Genomic DNA, 22,152 nt, shown 5'->3' on the forward strand with positions numbered 1-22,152 from the left:
GGAGGTGGTGCGGCCTGACGCTGCTCACCCCTTACACCCTCCTGTGCCTTTCTCATCCTCAGGATGACAGTTCAATTCATTGTCCAAACAGGCATTTTGAGAGTGAAAAGGGCCACTATCGATAACCATATACTGGGATCTCAGGTGTGGACTGGGGCTGCCCAGGTGAAGCACGACATATGGTCACCCCATTTCCTCCACTTTGCAAAGACTGGGAATACTGGTGCAGCTACACCCCTTGGCTTCTCCCCACGGTCGTGGCAGGACAGCGCACCTGGAGTGGCCGGGGCACCCTCAACATTCCTCAATCTGGGGCCTGGGTGCTTGGGACCCAGTGTCTGTCCTGCCCTTCCCCAAATACAGGCCTGCAACACTGGGGGATCAAAGATGAGGGGGGACATAAAAGGCTCCACAAAGCAGACAGGCCCAGAGGAAGAGAAACATGGAGTCTTCTGGACATGACAGGTGAAGTCCAAATCCCACTCTGCCACTGTACACCATGCAGCCTTGCGCAAGCTGTTTCCCATCTGCGAATGGGGACAGACGACAGTGTAGATCCAGAGCTGCTGTGAGGGACAAGTGGAGGCAAGTGCAGGGAATGTCTCTGCATCTTGCTGCCCGCCCTCCCTCCTGATGGAGGCAGAAGAGGGGGCAGCGAGGGGTGAGGAGGGTCTGAGGCCACTGCAAAGAGCCTGGCTCCAGCTGGGTTTACGTTTATTCAACAGGCCCCGTGCCCAGCCCTTCCCTAGGCGAGTGGCTGAGCTGAGGGAATAAAATAAATAAAGGCCGCCGAGGTGAGAGTGGACTGGGGAGGGGCCGGCCCAGGGGGAGGCTGTACACGAGACGATGGCCCCAACCTCAGCTGAACACCTGGCCCCCGACTCCCGGCAGGCTCCAGGTAAGGCTAGTGGGGTGCCTACGGCGGGTCCTGGACTTGCCACCTCCAAACCCTCTTCCCTTCCTAAGGCAGGGTCAGGCGCCAAGCTCTCCATCTGGCTGGGAAGGTGGGGAAAGAGGATGGAGAGGCCGACGTCCAAGTCCCACGTCAGGGCCTCGGTGCCTTCCGGGGCTGCGCTAGGACAGAGGAGCAGGGAAACAGGCGCCCCAAGCCAGCAGGCCTTTATGCGCCACCCTGCGGTGCGGCGGCCCGTCCCCACCCCCATGCTGTCTGCCTCCCACTCGCCCTACCCCCCAGATCCACACCCCGAGGGGCACTCAGGAGTCACACCAGCTTCCACCCTTGTTCAGGGAACCAGCAGCCCCTTGCACATCCCTGGACGGCTCCCTGGCCGCCGTGTCCTCATCATCTTCATCCTCCTCATCCTCCCCATCAGTGAACTCATCCTGGCTGACGCCATAGGCCAGCGTGGTGTGGGCCAGGTCCACTTCGATGGGGAAGACATCAGCGTCGCGCAGCACCACGTAGCAGTCATTGTAGTACTTGGACATGGTGGACACGAAGCGCTGCAGCTGGAACACGATGTCCTGGACTGGGGAGGAGGGCGGCAGGCAGGCAGAGTGGGCGCGGCTACCTGCACATGAAGACCCTCCAGGCCCGCCTCCCTCCCTGGGGCTTCCCATCGCGCACTCCGCTGAGCTCTCATGCCCCGGGATGGGGCAAGGCGGGGCTGCCTGGCCCTGCACAGACCCCAGGACTCCCAGCTCCTCATTCGGGGAGCGCCAGGGTGGTGGATTGTAGACAGCCCCAGGGAACCCCCAGGCCCGGACCATCACACCCAGGCCAGGCTCTGGGAAGGTGGGTGTGCTGCCAGGGCTTCCCACCTGGGGTCTGACCCATGGCCTGGCCCTGGGACCTCCGCGAAGTCCTTTACTCTGGGCCACAGTTCTGCAATGGGAGAAGCTGGTACTCAGCCCATCATAGTGAGGAAGTGGTAGAGACCAACTGAGGTAGGGCGAGGCCTCGGCCCCGGTGCCCACCTACAGCCCTCACCATGCTTCTGGTCCAGCAGCTCCATCTTCTCCAGCACGTCCTTGCGCATCTGGGAGAAGCGGGCGCGGGCCTCCTGGCGGCAGCGCAGGATCAGGCGGTACTCATAGTTGCCTGTGCTCACGCGGTACAGGGGCTCCCCTAGGGCCTGGGGCAGGGAGGAGCACGTCAGGGACCTGGGTGGGTCCTGCTCAGGGCAGCCTGCACAGGCACAGACGGGGACAGGGGCAGGAAGGCTGCAGCCCACCCACCAGCTCACAGCCCTGCAGCACAAGGCCCTTTCCAAATGCCTCACCTCTGAGATGCCAGCGATTGCTGGAGTACTTACTAACCACGTTGTGGAAGAAACCAACAAACCCCCCATTAAATAAATGAATAATTAGTCATGTGATGGGTCCTGACTTAAAAAACGATTAAAAGCATTAAAAATAAAATATTCCTCTTTGGACTGAGGAAAGTCAGTTTTTCCCTGCAAGAGCTACCCGGAGTCTGGCGGGGCTGAGGGCGCCAGTGGTCTGGGCCGGCTTACGAGCCGTCCCACAGCAAGCTGGCCGGCACTCCAAGGCCCAGAGGGGCAGAGCTGCAGGTGGAGAGCCACAAATCTCCAGAAACTAGAGCCTGGCCGAGCCCCCCTATGTCTCCTGGGCTGGCCAGCCCTTCTTGGGGTTCAGAGGGCAGACAGGGGAAGGCCCGTGCGCCCTGCGTCACGGCCCCTCACTCCCAGCGACACTCACGATGCAGCTGTACTCCTCGTCGTCCATCTCCTTCACCTTCAGGCAGTATGACTGTGGGACAGCAAGGCAGGCTTTCAGAGTGGCTGCAGCTCCTGGAAGGCCACAGCTCCTTGACGGACACCCGGATGTGCCCAGCTTCCCCCATGCCATACTGTACCCCTAAGCCACCCAGAGGAAGAACCATGCCAGGCCTCCTGGATCCTGCATGCCCTCAGCTGGGGTAAGCTGAGATGTGTCAGGGGTAGGCTGGCACCTCAGACTGGCCCTTGCTCAGGGAGGCCCAGGATGGGGTGACAGCAGGCAGGAGAGGGGGCCCATCTGGGAGGACAAGAAGGGCATGAGAAACAGCCCAGCAGTTACCAAACTCAAGTCCCAAGAGATGCTCTGAGAAAAAAAGGTTCCATGGTCAAAAGAGCTTGGGAAGGCCCCTGAGGACTCAGTGCACACAGGCCTATCAAAGGCTCTGAGAAATCCTGCAGGAACTTTGGCTTGCTTAGTGGAGTGTTTTTCCTAAATTCCTTTGATCATAGAATTATTATTTAAACACAAAATTCATTACCATCCCTTGGCACCCACTTTATCACCACTAACCTAGTCTAATTCAATGTTAAAAGTAACCAAAAAAATCCCAAGGGGTCAGAGTAAGGGCTCTGTGCACCCCAGGCCACCAGCCCCACAGAGGCGTCTCTGAGCAGTCAGGGAAGGGCCCACGGTGCTGCCTGACTGCCCAGCACCACCCCAAGGCCCTGGTCCCAATCAGGCATGACAGAGGTCTGGCCTTACCTGCTCACCATTGCGTGGCTGACTGAGGAAGGACAGGTCTCCAGGTGGGCTCTTACCCCAGCAGCCAGACCCACCCCTCCCCAGAGGCTGGACACCACTCACCAGGTACTCGAACTTCACATCCAGGTACTTCTTGATGGTGAGGCGAGTGTCGGGGATGGCTTTGTTGAGGTATGTGTTCAGGTCCGTCAGCATCTGGAAGGGCAGGATGCAGTGGATGCTTAGGCCCCCACACGTTGGGAGTTAGGCTGGCCAAGGTGACAGAGAATGGAACTAATGTGTCACTCCTTCTAAAGGACTCAGGTGTCAGAGCCAAAGGGTGCTTCCAAACGGTCCGTCCCTTTCAAGGATAAGAAGGTAGGCCAGGCCAAGGGCAGGCTGGGACTGAGGGTGAAGCCAGGGCCAGAAACCAGCCTGGAGATCAGCGCTGAGGCCGAGGCGGCAGAGCAACTTGCCCACAGTCAGCCGTGGAGGTGACCACGCCAGAGCCTGCGTCTAGGCGTTGCAACTCCAGTACGGGACGCTTTCTGCAATCCACACTGCCCCCTCTACCCACACGTGTTGACACACACAGCTGGGTGCGACCTACCGGCTTGATGGTTTTCAGCAGTCGGATGCCAAACTTCTCAATGCTGCGGTGGGCGTCGGCAAACTTCACAAAAGCCTCGCTTGCCGCTGGCTGGGGCTCCCGTACCCCAATCACGGAGAACACGTCCCCAAAGGCTGCATGACAAGTCTGCTCTGAAGGCTGCCCCTGCTTGGCCTCTTTACAGAGAAGCCAGGGATTTGTTGGGGAGAAGCGGGCGGGGAGGGCAGCAAGCTGGAGGCCAGGGTCTGTTTGAAGGCTCCATCCCGAGAGGAGGGTCTACACGCCCAAGGAAGCTGGGTCTGCACCTGAACGAGCTGGGTCTGTCTACACTCAAGGGAGCCGGCCCTCCTTCCCCAGAGTGACCGGACTACTGGGCAAGGCTGGGCCAAGAGGGACGAGGTGGCGATGCCTAAGGGCAGGGCACTGGTCTAGGAAGCTGGATGCCAGGGTCTCACTGGCATGTATAACCATTTTCTTTGGGCTTCATTTTCCCAACTGTAAAGTGGGAGTAACTGTAGCTGCCTTGCCCAACTAAGGGACTTGTAGGAAATAGGACCATGAATAAGTAAGGGCCTTACATACTCTAAGGGGTGATGCGGATTAGACAGAGCCCAGAGGAGTGACTGTGCCCCCAGACACTTGCTGGCCCATATGCACCCCACTGGCCCCCATTATTGCTGTATCCCAGCATCTAGACAATGCCCAGCCCCAGCCTGGCCAGAGGACAGCCACTGGGCACAGGTGCGAGAACCTCCAGGGAGGAGCTCAGGTACATCCTCTCTGTACTGAGATGCTGAGCTGAGCAGGGGAGGGATTTCCCAGGGTCACAGAGCAGGTTTGGGGGTGCTCTTACCCCGGTGCGTCTGTGACAGCTCATAAAAGGCCCGGAGGAGGTTCTTGGTGTGTTCTGTCATCCCTGTGGGGGATAGCCAGCCAAGGCGGGGGGTGGGGATATGGTGGGGGCCTCCACCCCCACCCCCCACCCCTGAGTCCTCCCTGTTCCTGGGTTCACTGACCCTTCCCACTAGGGACCAGGGCTGAAGGCTCAGCCCCGGCGCCGGCCCTGGCTGTGCGGAGCCCCATCAGACTGGGGAGGCAGGACTTCGCAGGGGCAGAAGGTGAACAGGGCACTCCCACTACATTTACATGTGCTATTATTTGAATTTTTATGGATCTGTATCTTATAATCAGAAAAGGTATGTGTTAAGACTTTTCATCAAGAATTCTTAACGGCCATGGTCCTAGAATTTCGTACACTGGCATTCCTGCTCCCCATTGTCACCATCTTCAGCGCAGGGCTCTGAAGCTCTTCCTGGCACTTTCTGGGGCACCCCCGCCCACCACGGGGCTGCCAGCAGAGGTGCCCTGCCCACCTTTATACAGCTCCGCAGTCCGCTCCAGCTCCTCAAGCCTCTTGACAAGCCCGTCTATGGGGATCAGAGGAAAGCGGGTCAGTCGGTCTCAGCAAGCCAGGGGTGGCACAGGTCAGGTGGAAGGGGAAAGGCGGCCCCGGGGCAGAACAACGAAGGGCATAGAACGGGGCCCTAGGAGGGGGATTTGGCACTGCAGGGTCGGCTGGGCTCAGAGGGTTTTGTAAACCGCCCAGCACAGCCGAGAAGCGGTGGACGGGCAGGACTGTCCCCGGGGTGCTCCGGAGCTAAGCCCCTGCACCACGGCAGGCTCGGCACCTGGACGGGGCAGAAAGGTGGCAAGTGGGAAATGGCTGGGCCCTCCCTGGCGCCCAACCTGTGGGTGGCACCTCGCGGCCAGCAGGCAGAGGCGAGGAGAGGGGACGTGGCGACAGTAACCCTAGGGCAGGTTCGGCGCAGCCCCGCCCCAAGCGGGCGCAAGCACGGGGGCTCAGAGAGGGAACACTTTGGGAAATTTCAGGAGGGGCTTTAAGGAGGACCTCACACTGGCCTTGGTGATCATCTTCGGTTGCTTAACAGCTGTTACCAAGCGCCTGCTGTGCACTGGACCCCGTGTTAGGCCCAGGAATGACAGTATAGGGGAGGGCCTCATCGTGTCGAGGCTTACAGTGCAGCAGGGGACAGTAGCCAGGACAGGGCTGGCGGTGACAGTGGGGCTGCAAGGCGAGGGGTGGGGGCAGCTGTACCTCAAGAGCTCAGAGTGGGTGTGGATGGACTGCCGGGGATGGGGCCAGCACCCCAGATTTGGGGGGGAGGGTGGGTGGGGAGCCATCAGAACAGCTAAGGGCCAGGCAGTGAGGGCCGAGGGCTCACTGAGCGCTCCTGCAGCAGTGGGCACCCCCCCCCCACGGGAGCACAAGGCAGGCACCCACCTCCCCACTGAGAGCACCACAGCAACCGAAGGGCAGGGGCTCCGGGTGAGAGGCGTCCTTGCCCGGCCTCCCCCCAGGGCAGGGCCTGGCCTTCCTGAGTTACCCCCTGTAAGCCAGGACCAGTTGAGGCTCCCTGCACACAGCTCAGCCCTTGAGCCACGTGAGCCTTTGGGGCAGGGGCTACTTCCCTCATTTTATAGAGAACACAGGCACAGAGAGGTAAAGCAACTTGCCTAAGGCGCACAGCCTGGACGCTCTCTACCCCCTGGGCTCCTCTGAGCAGGGCTGGGGGGAGTAGCAGAAGCCCAGTCTGGGCCTTTCTTTGGGTGGAGAGGTGGCTGTGTGTCAGGCTGGCAGGGAGGAAGGCTCCGGCTTGGAGGATGGGCGGGAGCACCTGAAGGTCTCTGGGAGGCTTTGGCCACCGGCTGGCCTCCCGGCCCTGGCTTGCCAGAGCCTTGGCACCCGGCCAGCCTGGCAGGGAAGGAGCCACGTAAGCACCATGCTGTTGTTTTTAGCTGGGTCATGGGACATCATGACAGCTTTAATTTTAGAAACCCTATTTAAGGCTAGGGAAATTGCAAGGTTTGGAGAGAAAAACACAACTAGTTCTAATTTCATCTCAATGCATGGTAACTACAGTAACAGGGATTTATAGACACCAAGAGGCCAAAAATAGCAGGCACCACTTTTGTACACCGTTTGGAACCAGCTCAGTCCTCACCCCCGTGTCCCAGCCAATCAAGCCCAGTACGCCCAGCTGAGCCTACCATTTATATAGGAATTTATGTCAAGTCCCCACACATACACCGCAGAGCTGCAGCTATTTATAAACCCAAGGGTGTCGGCAAGAGCAGGGCTGTGATCACTGGCTACGGGGGGAGCGGGCGTGGGCGCACCCCTCCGGCTTTCCCCCGCCCCAGGCGGCCACAGCCTAGGGCACTAACAGCTGAGACGGGGCAGCAGCGCCACCTCCTGGAGGAGGGCGGTGCGGGAGCAAAGACCAAGCTGGTGCCCGCAGTGAGGAGCGCCCGCGGCATCCAGGAACAGCGCGGGGCTGAGGCCTGGCTATGCAAGGGCAGCCGGCGGCAGCAGCCAAGCCCCAGCTCAGTGAGCCAGGAAGAGGCGCCTCCCTAACGTGAGTCTGTCTCCTCATCGGTGTTGGCAAGGTTTGGGGGGAAAACACAACAAGGACTAATTTCATCTCAAAGCATGGTGGCCGCAGTAACGGGAATTCATAGAGGGGCCTGGGGGTGAGGGGACCCTGGCTGCAGGATTTCTCAGCTGACCTCTGCTGAACTCTCTGGGAGCTACAGAGGCCTCCAGGGCCGAGGATACGGTGACTCTGGGCCCCACAGGGAGGGGCCAGGCCCAGGCCAGCAGGGCTACATTGGCTTGGTGGCAGCCAGGGTGCCCCTCCCCTGGAAGCCCGAGCCCGGGTCCCCTGGGGCGAACCGGCAGGGAGGAGGGCACTCACCATTGCACAGGATGGCCCGGCTCAGGCCCAGGGCGTCTGCAGTCCCCGAACTCATGTTCTCTACCAGTCGATGCTTTACCTTCTTCAGCACTGGGACCAGGTGGGAAAGGGACTCAGTGAGGGGGAGTGGCCATCCCGGCCCCAGCCTCACCACGACCCACTGGGGGCAACAGCAGGGGCAAGAGGGACTGAACTGGGGTTTGTGTGGGGGTGTCCCCCGGGAGTCCTGAGCCCCCTGTCCTGCTCACTCTCTAACCGAAGGAGGTGTCAGGAGCCTGTGAAGAGGTAAGTATGTGAGGGTTTAGCCAAGGGACTGGTTCTCCAAGTGGCTACTGGCTACCACCCAGGGGCCAGTTACCCCAGGCTCAACACTGGCTGACAGGCAAACCGGGGAGAGCCTCTCCTCCTCCCTTCCCTATCTGGGGGGAGACACCATCGTCACAACCGACCTTGGACCCCAGACCCAGTTACTGTACACGCACACACCTAGTCCCAGGAAGGGGCCAGGATGGGACCAAAGGGCTTTACAGGAAGAACCTCCAGGACAGGTCCGATCTGCCCTTGGCTCTTTCCTTAAAGACCAGAAGGTGGCTCCATCCCTGAGGTGCAAGCAAAGGGGGCTGGGCTCCAGAGCCACAAGATCTGGGTGCACATTCACCCAGGGGAGGGGACACAGCCTTCTCTGGGTCTCCGGCCTTGGCCCTGCAACAAGGTGGCTGGTCCACAGGACCACAAAGCTACCGTCCAGCCCCTGAGTCTTGACGTTTCTGCAGAACCAAGACCCAGTCCCTTAGCAGGAGGCAACTTGTCTTAGAACAGAAAGTCCCAGAAGGGATGGCCTGTGACCTTCTGCCCAACGCCTGAGGTCTAGTTCAGATCTCAAGCCTTCCTGGGAATGGGTGGGTGGAGGAAGAGGCCAGGACCCACTAGGGGCAGGCCAGCACTGGACCACCCTCCCTTCGGAAGGGTGTGGGGCTGGGCTGTGGTAAGCTGGGTACTCGGCCTGCCAAGGACAACCCTAGGGCAGCACCAGAGAAGGCAGCGGAGGGAGGGGGCGAAGCACAGGGCAGTGAGAAACCAAGGATCGGTTGCTGGGGGCAGCCACAGGGAGAGCACCCCTGGGTCCTCCCAGGCCTTTTGGATTTGCTTGGTCAGAAAAGTCAGAGACCAAAGTCGTGAAACTACTGAAACATTGCCCTGAAGAGGCAGGACAGGGGCCAGGGGCCTGTGGGGCTGCTAGACACCACTGCTCCGGCCCAGCTTACCGATGTCCAGGGACATGCCCTGCCTGGGGTCCGCCTGCAGCTTGTTGTAGTGGATAGTCACCTCCCCCTGGAAAAGCAGGACAGGTAGGACTGTGATGGAGGCCCCTGGACCCCAAGCCTCTTCCCTGAGGAGCCTGTTTGCCCAGCTCATGAGAGGCTTTGGAGCCCCGGAAAGGGACCAGGGCAACTGTGAATCCAGCCCTACCAGACCGAGGGCTGTGACAGGGCCTTGCACTGTGACTGGACTGCTCCTAGGTCCCTCCTCCACCATGTGCCAGGCCCTGGGGAATCAGCAGGGACAAGAGCAGACATGGTCCCTGCTGTCAGGGCTCACAGCCTGGTGGCCTCCGATGGCCTCTGCTCCAGCCAGATCTGGTGCCTCTGACCTGCCCCATGCCACGCCACACTCCACACCTTTGCTACATCATTTGCCCCCACATACAAATCCTCCCCGTCCCTAGGAATCCCTCCATTCACCCAACGAACATGTCTGAGCGCCTTACTTTCTCTGTGCCTGGTGCTCAGATGCTAAGGACCCAAGTGCAGGACAGCCCAGCCCCAGGGTCCAAGGCCAGCAAGCAAGGCTGATGCAAATCAGGGAATTACACAAGTTGCATTCTAGCAACTGGAAAAGAGGTGCCAGTTTCTCCAGAGAAGCCATCCCTGACCACATGAGGCTTCCAGTCATTCTCGTCCTTGCAATCCTAAGACCCTTGAACCTGGGACAAAATCCATTCAAATGCAGCCCTGGATTTCAAAATTGAGCCCTGAAGGAAAACTAAAATGACCTGATGCAGCCAGTGTCAGGGTGGATGGGAGGCTTCAGGCGGCAGCACAGGGGGCGGCGGGGGGTCGGCGGGGACTGCCAGCGAGGGCAGCTGACGGGTAGAGGCAGCACGGCAGCGGGAGTCAGACCTGGGTTCTGGTCCGTCAGTGTGACCACGGGCAGATCCCTTCCTCCCTCTGGCGCCAGTGAATGGGGACGCAGTTCCCTGCCTGGGAGCCGGGGAGGCCCCTGTGCTGCTGTCAGGGCTGTGTATACGTGGTGAAGAGCTCTTATCCTCAGGGGCAATGTGAGGGGCTGGTTTGAGACAAGCCTCAGAGGACGAGGAGGGTTCTGATGAGCAGAGACGGTGAGGGGATGAGGAAGGAGACCCAGAGGGTCCCACCAGATGCAGCACCATGCTCCTGCTTTCCAGGAGCCCCTCTGCCCAGCAGGTAAGGCCTGGACAGCAAAACCAGGCCAGGTGGAGCAGAACAGAAGAATAAAGGGAGAAGATGGAGAAGCTGCTGGCCCTGGGCTAAGGTCAGAACAGGGGGCCGTAGGGTCCTTAGGCACGCAGGGCAGTGAGGACAGGTTTGAATGAGTAAGGGAACTAAAACACTTGGCCAAGTTCAATCTACACCTGGACTCCATCAACCCATGGCTTTGCACCCCTTCACTATTTTGGTTTCCCAAGTTACTTGCACCAAAATGTCTAGGAAATGGCAAAAGGCTCCATGCTTGCTTCCATGAGTGGCCTAGGTGGCCTGGAGGCTGCCTGCGCTTCCGGGAGGAAGGGGCTCTGCAGGAGAGGCCTTGGCCTGGAGTAGCTGGGTTGGCGGGTAACCTGTGACTCTAGTCTATGGAGCACAGACCAGCAGTGAGACTGGGAGCTGCCCCAGGGCCCAGAAGGGGTCCTGGGGTCTGTGAGCTCAGAAGACCCACTGGACCGGAAGTTCCTATAGGGACTGGGCGGGGAGGGCTCCTCCTTCCCTCTCAGTCCCTCCCAGGCCCGGCATGGCCCAGCTGACAGTTAGTGGGTGTCTGCTGAGCCAGACGGGGTCCCCTCAGACTTCCCGCTGCAGCTGCCGCCCTGACGGGACACACTGGCTCACCCTGGGCATGGGTCCAGATCTGGCGGCGGCCCTGCAAACTCAGTGACAAGGACCTTGTGGCCCTGCGGCCACTCTGGCCAAGGCCCAGCATGACTCCTGGAGCAGAGCGGGAGTTACTGAACGAGCGTGGGAGAAACTGATGGGGGCTGAGTGAGCCCCAGAGCCCGGTGCCAGGCCGAGGAGCGGTGAGAGGGCTGCTGAGGCGTGTGGCAGATGGGAGATCAGAAGTGGCCACCTCTGGGTCCCCATTCCTGCAGCCTCACCTTCACCTCCTGAATCATCTTGGCCACCTCCACCTTAGTTTTTCCTTTGATTGATCTGCCATTGACCCCGGTGATCTCGTCGCCAGCCGCCACAGTGCCATCCAGGGCGGCCGGAGTGTTGTCAAATACCTGTGGGGGTACAAGGAGGGCGGGCAGGGGAGGGGAGGGGCAGCAGAGAGGAAAGTGGGCGGGAGACAGTCATCCTCTCCACCCACCCACTGCCCTGCTCTGCCTTGGTCTCCACCCTCTGGAGGTGCTACAGAAGCGGGAGGGGAGAAAGCGCCCAAGCAGAGGGACTGACGCCACGTTCTTGGGAGGACGGAAGGGAAATGCATACTGATGACTCTCCTATTCTGATACCAAATACAGCAAACCTTACATCCCCAGCGGAGTGCTCCCCCAGAGTTCTTTCTTTAATAGGGTTTCCAACAATGATGCTCTGAGCTGCCTTGAGCCCCCAGGCACCGCGTGTCCTTATCTGCACCTCATCTCAGTCTCCAAAGAGTAAGGACCCCACCGTGTAAGGATGCGCCTTTTCCCAACGTGACCCCTTCAGCGGAGTCTGCACTCATGGGCTATGTGAGTCACTGGACAGCTATGTGAGTGGCACTCAGGCATGGGGGAAGCAGGCTGCCTAAGTATGTACAGAGCTGGACACAAGAATACAAAAACTGTATCCCAAAATAAAGCACAGTGGGGAGACATCAAAATTCTTAGTAGTGGTTATCTAAGCCTGTCTTCTTTCTATAACATATTGTTTCTAAATTTTCTACATAAAGCAGGTAAAAAGAACATTTTGTGATGTTTCACAAATATATTATAAGAAAATGATATAATTAAGATGAATATTTCTTTCTGCTACCTTCCAGAACCACATTTTAAAAAATTTATTTTTAATGGTAAAGGAGACCAAGAAAGATGTCTGTGTATGGAAGACAGAACAGTGGGCATCCAGGGTGGGGCTAATGAAAGAGATCTAATCTTTGCTAGAAACTGCCAGCAGGGCAGGGAACGGTCCTCTGGGGACAGCCATGGCTGGGTGGAGGGCAAGGGGGGACGGGCCCGACTCCAGGCTCCCTCCCTGCCCACCCAGCCCTCCACTGCCCCTTCCAGGAGGAAGACGAGGCTTATTCCCCAGAGAAGTTCCCCCACTCCTAGGGACCGAGGAAGTGGGAGAGCGGTGCTGAACTGAAGGGACTACAAGACATTCACACACGAAGCATGAGTCCCAGAGCCCTTCACCCCAGAATGCCAGCAGTCAGGCTTCCTGCCTTCCCCTCAGGAGATGGGGACCCTGATCTGAATGGCTCCACAGGAAAGGCCTCGCTATGTGGACACTGGTAAGCTCCCCCCACTGCTCTTCTGATGCCTGGGCGCCCTGCAAGGAAACGCAGCCGCTGACACAAACTGCACATGACAGTGAGGCTCACACAAAAAAGGAATGACAGGCAGGAATACTGAGCACTTGAGAAAAGTATCCTATGTGAGAAACACCAAAACACTTAAACAGATAAAAGGAACCACAGGAAACAGAAATAAAGCAGAGACAATGTAAAAACAAAAAGAAAACCATAATTTACACCTTCACAGTGATTAGATAACAAGAGAAGGAGGATATAAAAGGATTTGTTAATAAGATCTCTTAGCAATGCAAAATATAATCGAAATGAAAAAATGCCAAGATGGAAACCAAGCAGAGGAAAGTGAAAAGGAGATGGACAATCAGAAAAAAAAAAGAATCCTAGAAGATCAAGTCAGGAAGCCTAATATTTAATCAATAGTTGCTCCACAAGGGGGCACAGAAAACATGGAGAACAGGGTATCATCAAAGTGATAATACTGAGGTTTTCACAGAAGAGAAAGACGTGGGGTCCCCAGTGAACCTGACCTCTGAGGCTCTAGCACAATAGACAGAAAAAGGCTGTGCCAGGAGCCATCATCATGACATTTCAGAATGCCAGAGACAAAAAGAAGTTCCTGAGTCTTGACAGGTCAAGAACACAATATATTACAAGGATCACAAGGAAGCATGGCACCATCAGACATAACAACAATGCTGATGACAAAACATAATTCCAATTTCTAAGTGAAAATTACTTTCAAATTTGCCATTCATTCCTGAATTTGATCTTGAATTTGAATCCCAAATGTCAATTGAAAGGAATATGAGAATAACAACAACAAAAAAGACAGAATAATGGCATTTTCAAGAGACACAAGGTCTCAAAAAATTTAGCTCCTATGCAGCCTTTCTCAGAAAGCTACAGGAGGATGTGCTCCACCAAGATGGCGAAGTAAGCCAAGCAAGAGGGATCCTGGAGATGCGGGAATCCAACAGGGGGCGGGGAGGAGGCTCAATAAGGAAAAACTACAGGGGGGCACAGGAAGATCACAGGATATATTTGACAAAGGAAAATGGTACTGAAAGTACAAGGAAAATGCAAACCAGGGGGGAAAGAAACAAGAAACTACTTTAAAAAAAAAAGAAGTAAAGATTGAGTTAAGAAAAGAAACAGATTCCTCAAAAAGTTAAACATACAGTTACCATTCGACCAGCAATTCCATTCCAGGTATATACAGAAAAGAAATGAAAGCATATATCCACACAGACTATACATGAATGTTCACAGCAGCTTTATTCATAATAGTCAAGAGGGGCAAACAACCCAAATGCCTATCAACAAATGAATGGATAAACAACTAGGGGAATATACACACGATGGGATATTATGCCTCCCTAAAAAAGAATGAAGTGTTGAAACATGCCACAACTTGAATGAACTTCAAAAACATGTTAAGTGGAGGAAGAGAGACACCAAAGGTGACATGTTGGATTCCTTTCATATGAAATATCCAGAATAGACAAAAACTCACAGAGCCAGGTAAGTGGAAGCCAGGGAAGAGGGGAAGGGGAATGAGGAGTGATTACTTGAAAGGCATGGGATACTCTTCTGGGTGATGAGAAGTTCTGACACTGCAGAGAGGAGGTGGTCGCATTTAGTGAATGCACTTAAATGCCACTGCGCCGTCCACTCCAAAACTATTAATTTTCTTGTATGAATTCCACCACAATACAAACATTTTTTTTTTTTAAAGAACCATCACAGTTAAGCTCTGTATGTAAAACAGCATGTTAACTGTTCTAGAACGAGAGCTCTGTGAGGGCAGGGTCTTTGTTTTCTTCACATCCTTGTTCCCTGGTGCCTACAACAGAGCCTGGCCAGGCCCTCAGAAAATAATTCCTGAACAAAGAATCTGTGGCACTGATACTGATTTAGCCAAACCTGGCAAAATAGCTATGTTGGGAGATGCGGTGAGAAGAGCAGAGAGGTTTTGGAAGAGAGCTGAATGCTGAATTCTCACCTACTGGGCTGGGAAAAGTGAACAGAGATTTACAAGGGACAGATTGAGAAATAATAGGATTAAGCATCTTAGTGAGAAAAATGGAAGCTCACACCTGAAGAAACAGCTCAAAGGGTGGAAAGTGGGGGTGCTGCTGCCAAGGGGGTGGGTCGGGGAGCACGGTGAGAGGAGGTACAGCAGAGGATCGCTATGACTTGACAGGCCTTCAGTATTGTTGTTCAAAGCAAATCAGCTAGTCTTTGATAAAAACACAAATGTTTAAAAATCTATTATTTTATAATCATGGTTCATTTTAAACAAACCTTACTCCGGAACAGAGGAAGGTGGTAGGAGAGACTGAGCAGGCACATGGCAAGGACGCCAGGCCTGGGTGAGGTCTCTCACACCTCCTGGGTTGGAGGCCAAACCGCTCGTGAAGGCTGCATCCTGAGTAGGCAAGACTAATTCCAGGAATCTCTTCAAGGCCTAGAAGGGTCTCCTTTGCATGGTCCTCAGAGAGAATGCATTTCCCATGTACTACCAAGCTACTTAGCTGCACAGGTTAGAACGGGGTAGAATCCAAGTCAGGTTTATTTCTGAGGTGGGAAGCTTCCTTCCAAAGCTGTGGAAGGATCACTGACTCTGACCAGCCACAAAGTAAAGAAAAAACTGTCTCCAATCCTAAGTCACCGCTGACAGAGTATCGCCAGGACAGCTTCTTCTGCAAGGACCACAAAATTGTTCACACTGGCAGATCATCTGGGAAAGTGAACAAACACCATAGAAACTACAACAGCTCCCACTTAGTGGGTGCTTATTCAGTGCCTGGCCTCACAATAAGTCCTCTTGTCTGATCTTCACATCAACCCCATCCCTACCTATTTTCCACCCTCACTCTCTAGGTGAGGAGACTGAGGCCCAGAGAGGTCAAGTAACTTGCTGATAAGCAGCGGGGCTTACAGGTGAACTCAGGCCAGTATGATTTCGTAGTCTTCTAGCCTTTCCCCTACCCTTCACTGTGCTAGTATCCAAGGCTGACAGTTTCACTACTCATTAAGACCTTTCCATTGAGGGTCCACTCTATACTAGGCACTGTACCAGGAGGTGACTGCAGGGAAAAAGCAAACTGGGATCCTGCCTTCATAGTCCAGAGATTCTGGAAAAGCAGCTACATATAGAACAATTACTGAGCAAACCCAGGACTATAGTGGCAAGTGCTGAGAAGAAAAAGACAGAAATGACAGAGAAAAAACATGGGCAGACCTGTTGAGAGGGGCTGGTCAGAAAGGCCTCTGTGAGGAGGTCAGACCTCAAGAAGGAGAAGCAGCAAGCTCTGCAGAATAGAGACGTGGACCTGCCTTTGTCATGCCCAAGTAGGGAGGAGGTTCGCCCCTTCCAGGACCTCACCCCCACCTCTACAGCACCCAGTACCTGGACAATATAGAGGCAGGGGCAGTACTGGGCCCCTCCGCCAATGCTGATCCCGATCAGGTTCTGAGCATCCTTCTGCAGGGTCACCTTCCCAGGCACAGTAGGGATTCCACTAGAAAGAGAAGCACATGAGTCTGAATCTCCTGGAGGAAGGAAACTGGAGGGGATGAGGAAGGGACAGGCCCTCCAAAACCCCCAAAAGGCTCCAAATGTTGCATAGCCTTTTCTCTGCACAAGATTTCCTCACTTGGCCACAAAGACAGCATTTTGTGCTAGAGTGTACACAGCTCTTGGAGTCATGGCAGCTGTGGGATCGAATCCCAGCTCTGCCATTTATTAGCTGTGGCACTTGAATAAGTCACTCTCTTGCATCTCAGTTTCTTCATCCATAAAATGGTATGGATAAAAATGGCTACTTTATTAATGTTCCTGTAAGAAAGTACACGGAAGGCACTTAACACCAACTCAGCCCGGAGCAGGCACCCCCTTCCCTTTCCTTCATGCTGCCTCTGAGATTTGAGTCAGACTGTCCTTTTCACCTTTTCAAACACATATGGAACATTATGGCCACCTCCTCCAGGAAGCCTTCACCTGCTAAACTATCCATATCCCCCATTTCTCAGCTGCTTTACTCAAATCTCAGTATTCACTATAAAACAGCACTTATTTGTGTTTTGTGGTAAATATCCTCAATAATTCACTTATTCATTCAGTAACATCCACTAACACTCTACTGATGTCAAACACCATACTTAGTGTTGAGGACACAGAAAGACATTGGGCCCAGTCCTTGCTCTGATGGAGGATATATCCAGTAAAGTCAATTCTGCAATCTATCCCACTGCTCATCTCTACTGGGGAGGAAGGTGTGTGTATGATATTCCTATTCACCTTCAAAACCTGGCTAACTGCCGCCTCTGTGAAGCCTTCCCCGAACACCCCATCAGAGGCACTGCTCCATCTGCTGTGCTCTCCTTGTAGCCAGGCCATTCTCCATCAGCATCTCTATGGTCCGGACTTGTACTTATCTGGTAATGTGTCCACAGCCCCCTACAGAGAGTGAGCTCCTGGAAGGGCAGGGTCCATTCTGCTACAGTACAAAATCTAATCCCTGCAGGGAAGTGTCTGTGGAACTGGCAAGTCCAGAGATCTTGGGGACCTGGGGCTCGTGCACTCCTGGGACTTGGGGGGGGGGGGTGGGAATACTCACAGTTTATCCTCCTCGATGTCATAATCCAAGTCTGCAAACATGGTTCTGAGAGTTGAGGTGGGCTGGCTCACTGCCCAACCCGGCAGGGGGACAGGGAACTGGATCCGGGAAAGAAAGGAGAGTAGCGCTCAGGAAACCAAGGTGCCTAGAAGCCACCCCCAACCGCGGCGATCTGGGAGAGCCGGGCCCTCCCCTTACCCTCTGGATCGTGGGGGAGGTCCCCGGGCTGAGGTTCGGTGGAACAGGTGTTTCTTACTAGGTACAGGGGAGAATTCCAGGCCAGGGCGGTGGGCTCGGATGCCAAAGGCCGCACCACGGATCTCCAGGCCCTTGAAAGCTGCCTCTGTCCCTCACCGGAAGCGTCAGTCTCACAGCCGGTGCGGGATAAGCTGACACCTGAACCCACCTGCCGTTCCACCTGTCGGAGGCCGCCACTATTACGTCGCTTCCGGAAGGACACGGAAGTCCCGCCTTCCCCCGGGCTATTTTCCCCAATCTCTGCAGGCAACCCTTCCTTCCCTGGTCCTCGGGGCTACCAGAACCAGGAAAGAGAACAAACATTGACGAAAGCTCGCCATTAACATGAAAAAGAGGAAACGGAGGAAAGGTCTGGACAGACCGACAGTACTCAACCCCGCCCCGGGGCCTGTGGGCGCCGCCATCTTAGTAAGGGCAGGGTACTTCCCAGCTTCCTCAGCGGGTCGCCGGGGACCACGCCGGCAGGGCGGTTGCCATGGCAACGAAAGCATCAATGGGCGGGGAGACCTCCAGCGAAGTTCAGTGGACTACAGACCCTTTCGCATTCTCATTACCAGAATCTAGGGTGCTGTGATACCTCTATTAGAATGTCAGTATATGAGCTGAAAGGACCTTCGAGATGCCAGCTTAATCCCAGTTTTGCAGACCAGGAACTAGGTGCCAGAGAGCAGAAGGGATTTTGTCCAGAGCCACCCATAGTTGGTATAAGATCCAGATCTTAACCCCGAGATTCCTGCCGTCTAGTCCAGTGCCCTTGAACGCTTGCACACTTGTGTTCAGTGGCTCTATTCGCGACAAACTGGGAAAAAATGACCTTCCCTTCCGTTTACGCATATGCAAACTAAGAGTATTGAGGCGGACGCTTTGTATGGTATTTGGTGAAAGAATCCTTACACCCTATCTCTTCCCATAGTTCTGAGGAGCAGCTCCCCTGGGGTCCCACTGAGGGTCACAGCCCCCATGTACCCGAGGCTCAGGAAATGCCATCATTGCTCTTGCCTACTGAGGAGTATGAATCTCATTTCCCCGCCAACTTTTGCTGGCGCTGCTATTGTGTAAAGGGGGTGAATTCTCTAGGGGGACTTGTGCTCCCAGAGCCTGGCATCTACCTCATGCAGGCAGTATGGGCCTGGACCTGTCCAGGTTCCTCCCAGGGTCAGCAAAGGAAGGGGAGATGTAGAAGGATGATTATCTGCATATCCCATGGTCCAATGGGAGACCCACTCCAGCCACGCCTTAGGGAGCTGAGTCTCAGGGTATGAGCAGAATGCCACATTGGCAAAACCTTCCCATGTACCCACTGCTCTGCAGTCCAGATCACTTTCACAGGATTTCAAAGCTCACCACAACCCTACGAGAGGAGAGCAAGTATTATCAGCCATTTGTGCAGGGAAGGAAACTAAAGCAGCTTCCCCATGTCTCACAGGTGGTTGGTGGCAGAGCTGGGGCTGGAACCTCCAAGCCCTGTTTTCAGGCCAGAATTTCAGGCTAAAAAGCAACAACCTCCAAACCCAGATATTTTAACATGAACTGTGGCTCTTCCACACCACGATAGCCTTAGCACAAGCCCAGATGTAACCATTTTGTACCTGGGTGACCTTGGGCAAATCACTTCCTGACTCAGCCCAGCCTAGCCTAGCCAGGTGTCTGTGGAGTGGGGCAGGGGGTGAGGAAGCAGGTATTTGTGATAAAGATAAAAAGAAGCACATTCACAATTGCATCAAAAAGAATAAAACACCTAGGAATAAACCTAACCAAGGAAGTGAAAGACCTTTACCCTGAAAACTACAAGACACTCCTGAGAGAAATTAAAGAAGATACCAACAAATGGAAATACATCCCATGCTCATGGATAGGAAGAATTCATATTATCAAAATGGCCATCCTGCCTAAAGCAATCTACAGATTCAATGCAATCCCTATCAAAATACCAACAGCATTCTTCAACAAACTAGAGCAAATAGTTCCAAAATTCATATGTAACCACAAAAGATCCCAAATAGCCAAAGCAATCCTGAGAAGGAAGAATAAATCTGGGGAGATTACGCTCCCTAACTTCAAGCTCTACTGCAAAGCCACAGTAATCAAGACAATTTGGTACTGGCACAAGAACAGACCCATAGATCAATGGAACAGAATAGAGAGCCCAGATATAAACCTAAGCATATTTGGTCAATTAATATACAATAAAGGAGCCATAGATATAAATGGGAAAATGACAGCCTCTTCAACAACTGGTGTTGGCAAAACTGGACAGCTACATGTAAGAGAATGAAACTGGATTATTGTCTAACTGCATACACAAAAGTAAACTCGAAATGTATCAAAAACCTGCATGTAAGTCATGAAACCATAAAACTCTTATAAGAAAACATAGGCAAACAATAGGCACATGAAAAGATGCTCCACATCATTAATTATCAGGGAAATGCAAATAAAAACCACAATGAGATATCACCTCACACCAGTTAGGCTGGCCTGTATCAAAAAGACTAAGAACAACAAATACTGGCAAGGATGCCAAGAAAGGGGAACGCTCCTACACTGCTGGTGGGAATGTAAGCTAGTTTAACCATTGTAGAAAGCAATATGGAGGTTCCTCAAAAAACTAAAAATAGAAATACCATTTGACCCAGGAATTCCACTGCTAGGAATTTACCCAAAGAATATAATTTCTCAGATGCAAAAAGACATATGCATCCCTATGTTTATCACAGCACTATTTACAATAGCCAAGATATGGAAGCAACCTAAGTGTCCATCAGTAGATGAATGGATAAAGAAGAGGTGGTACATATACACAATGGAATACTATTCAGCCATAAGAAAGAAACAAATCCTACCATTTGCAACAGCATGAACGGAGCTGGAGGATATTATGCTCAGTGAAATAACCCAGGCAGAGAAAGACAAGTGCCAGATGATTTCCCTCATTTGTGGAGTGTAACAACAAAGCAAAACTGAAGGAACAAAACAGCAGCAGACTCACAGACTTCAAGAAGGGTCTAGCGGTTACCAAAGGGGAGGGGTGGGGAAGAGTGGGGGAGGGTCGGTGGAGAGGGAGGGAGAAGGGGTTTGAGGGGGTTTATGATTAGTACACATGGTGTAGGGGGCGTCATGGGGAAGACATTGTAGCACAGAGAAGACAAGTAGTGACTCTGTGGCATCTTACTACACTGATGGACAGGGACTGCAATGGGGCATGAGGGGGACTTGATAATATGGGTGAATGTAGTAACCCCAATGTTTTTCATGTGAAACCTTCATCAACGATACCTTAATAAAAATAAATCAATAAATAGACAAAAAAAAAAAGCAGATGTGAGTACTTAGTACACAATTCACATGGCATAATGGCACTCGAGCCTCCTGGCCCCCAGTCCACTCTGGTCCCTCTCCTTAGCTGAGGGCGAGATGCCCAGGTCCCTCTTTTCTGCCTTGTCCCACCCCGCTTCCAGGCCCAGCTCTAATCCCGGCAGCTTTACCAGACCATCCTGGCTCCTTGGATCATTCACTTGGCAGCGAATTACATATTGCCTTTTGAAATCCCTTCATGGCTTTCCTGGGCCAGCTGTGTGTTGATTAACTTGCTACATGTTTCTATTTGTTCTGGAAAGGTTTTTTTCCCCTTTAAAATTGGGGCTGAGGGCTCATCCCTTGACAAACTGTGAATTGCTTCTCACTGTTCTCCTATTCCTGAGTTCCCTTCCTGTACTGATTTTATAATTCCCAGCACTCTCACCTTCCATAGGGTGCTAGGAGTCCATCAGTGGGTGTCGCTGTGACAAATAAGAAAAAGAAAATTGATTGCTCTGTAATACCTGTTACTGTGAAAATATTATGACCTAGTTTTTATTTGTCAGTGGAGGGGGTCTCCCGGGTCAGCCCACAGGGCACAGATGCTTGTTCAGCCAATTAAGGGGGTAAAGTTGGGACGATGAATTTATTTGGGGGGAAAGAAAGTACAAGGACCTTGTTCAGTCACCAGCGTAAGCACTTCTCACCTTTCCAACTGGACAGGAAGCCCCTGGCGGCAGGCCTTGCCCTTCTCTGTATCCCCCATGGGAGCTGGCACAGTACCTGGCTGCGGATGAAGTGCCATAGAAATAGCTGAGGCTTGAATGAGGTAGGATATTCCCTGGGCCCTGGAGGAGGGGAAGTGGATGGGCAGAGGGGGAAAGAGATGTCGAGGGCCTGAATCCGGACAGGGGCAGTGGCCTGAGCTTCCTCCATGAGGCTGGAGTCACCAGTCCACATAAACGTCCAGAATTTTTGGTGTCTTACACAGCAGCCTCCAAGCCCAGAGACCAACGTGGACTGCAGCTGTCCCACCCCACAATGGCCCCAGCTCCGATCTGAGCTCTGCTGTTCTCTAGCTGAGGGATCCGGAGCAAGTCGCTCTTGCCTGTGGCCCTCAGGTGCCTGCAGATTTCAGATGATGATCCCTCCCAGGATAGTACTACAAAGGTGAAGATTAAAAGGAGAAACTGGTCCGAAAGTGCCTTGTAAGTGATTCACTGGGTGCAGATGTCAGAGGTTTTTCTCGCCGTTCCTCATTATGTTATTTTGCCCAGTACTTCCGAGGGCAGGGCGATAGTGCACCAATAGGCCGTAGGATGCTCAGGAGGTGCAGGCTCCTGGGCTCTATCTCAGACCTACTGGGTCACAGTCTCTG

General features: G+C 53.9%; 1 protein-coding gene across 5 annotated transcripts; it reads right to left on the reverse strand.

Annotated features, from left to right (window-relative positions):
• Positions 1–697: 697 nt before the first annotated feature.
• Positions 698–17,881, reverse strand: PICK1 (protein interacting with PRKCA 1). 5 transcript variants are annotated; one of them, XM_036891010.2, is made up of 13 exons: positions 17,626–17,881; positions 17,220–17,317; positions 16,010–16,121; positions 11,237–11,365; positions 9,096–9,162; positions 7,831–7,920; positions 5,428–5,481; positions 4,908–4,970; positions 4,055–4,230; positions 3,568–3,660; positions 2,683–2,733; positions 1,952–2,096; positions 698–1,490 (listed from the first exon to the last, which is right to left on the reverse strand). In XM_036891010.2, the coding sequence occupies exons 2-13, from the start codon at positions 17,258–17,260 to the stop codon at positions 1,216–1,218; spliced, it is 1,296 nt and encodes a 431-aa protein (XP_036746905.2). In that variant the 5' UTR covers positions 17,261–17,317; positions 17,626–17,881; the 3' UTR covers positions 698–1,215. The 5 variants fall into 5 exon arrangements, with proteins under 5 accessions (XP_036746905.2, XP_036746904.2, XP_036746903.2 ...); XM_036891009.2 differs by having other exon boundaries at positions 17,418–17,881; XM_036891008.2 differs by having other exon boundaries at positions 17,476–17,880.
• Between the last annotated feature and the right edge of the window lie 4,271 nt (positions 17,882–22,152).

This window comes from Manis pentadactyla, chromosome 10, assembly GCF_030020395.1.
Source record: "Manis pentadactyla isolate mManPen7 chromosome 10, mManPen7.hap1, whole genome shotgun sequence".
NCBI lineage: Eukaryota > Metazoa > Chordata > Mammalia > Pholidota > Manidae > Manis > Manis pentadactyla.

Excerpts from the sequence above, each read along its gene's own strand:
- PICK1 (XM_036891010.2), bottom strand. The coding sequence starts at position 17,260 with ATGTTTGCAGACTTGGATTATGACATCGAGGAGGATAAACT. Across the intron at positions 9,163-11,236 it reads AGATGATTCAGGAGGTGAAG|GGGGAGGTGACTATCCACTA; the intron begins GTGAGGCTGCAG and ends CTGCTTTTCCAG. Across the intron at positions 4,231-4,907 it reads GCTGTCACAGACGCACCGGG|AGGCCAAGCAGGGGCAGCCT; the intron begins GTAAGAGCACCC and ends TTCTCTGTAAAG.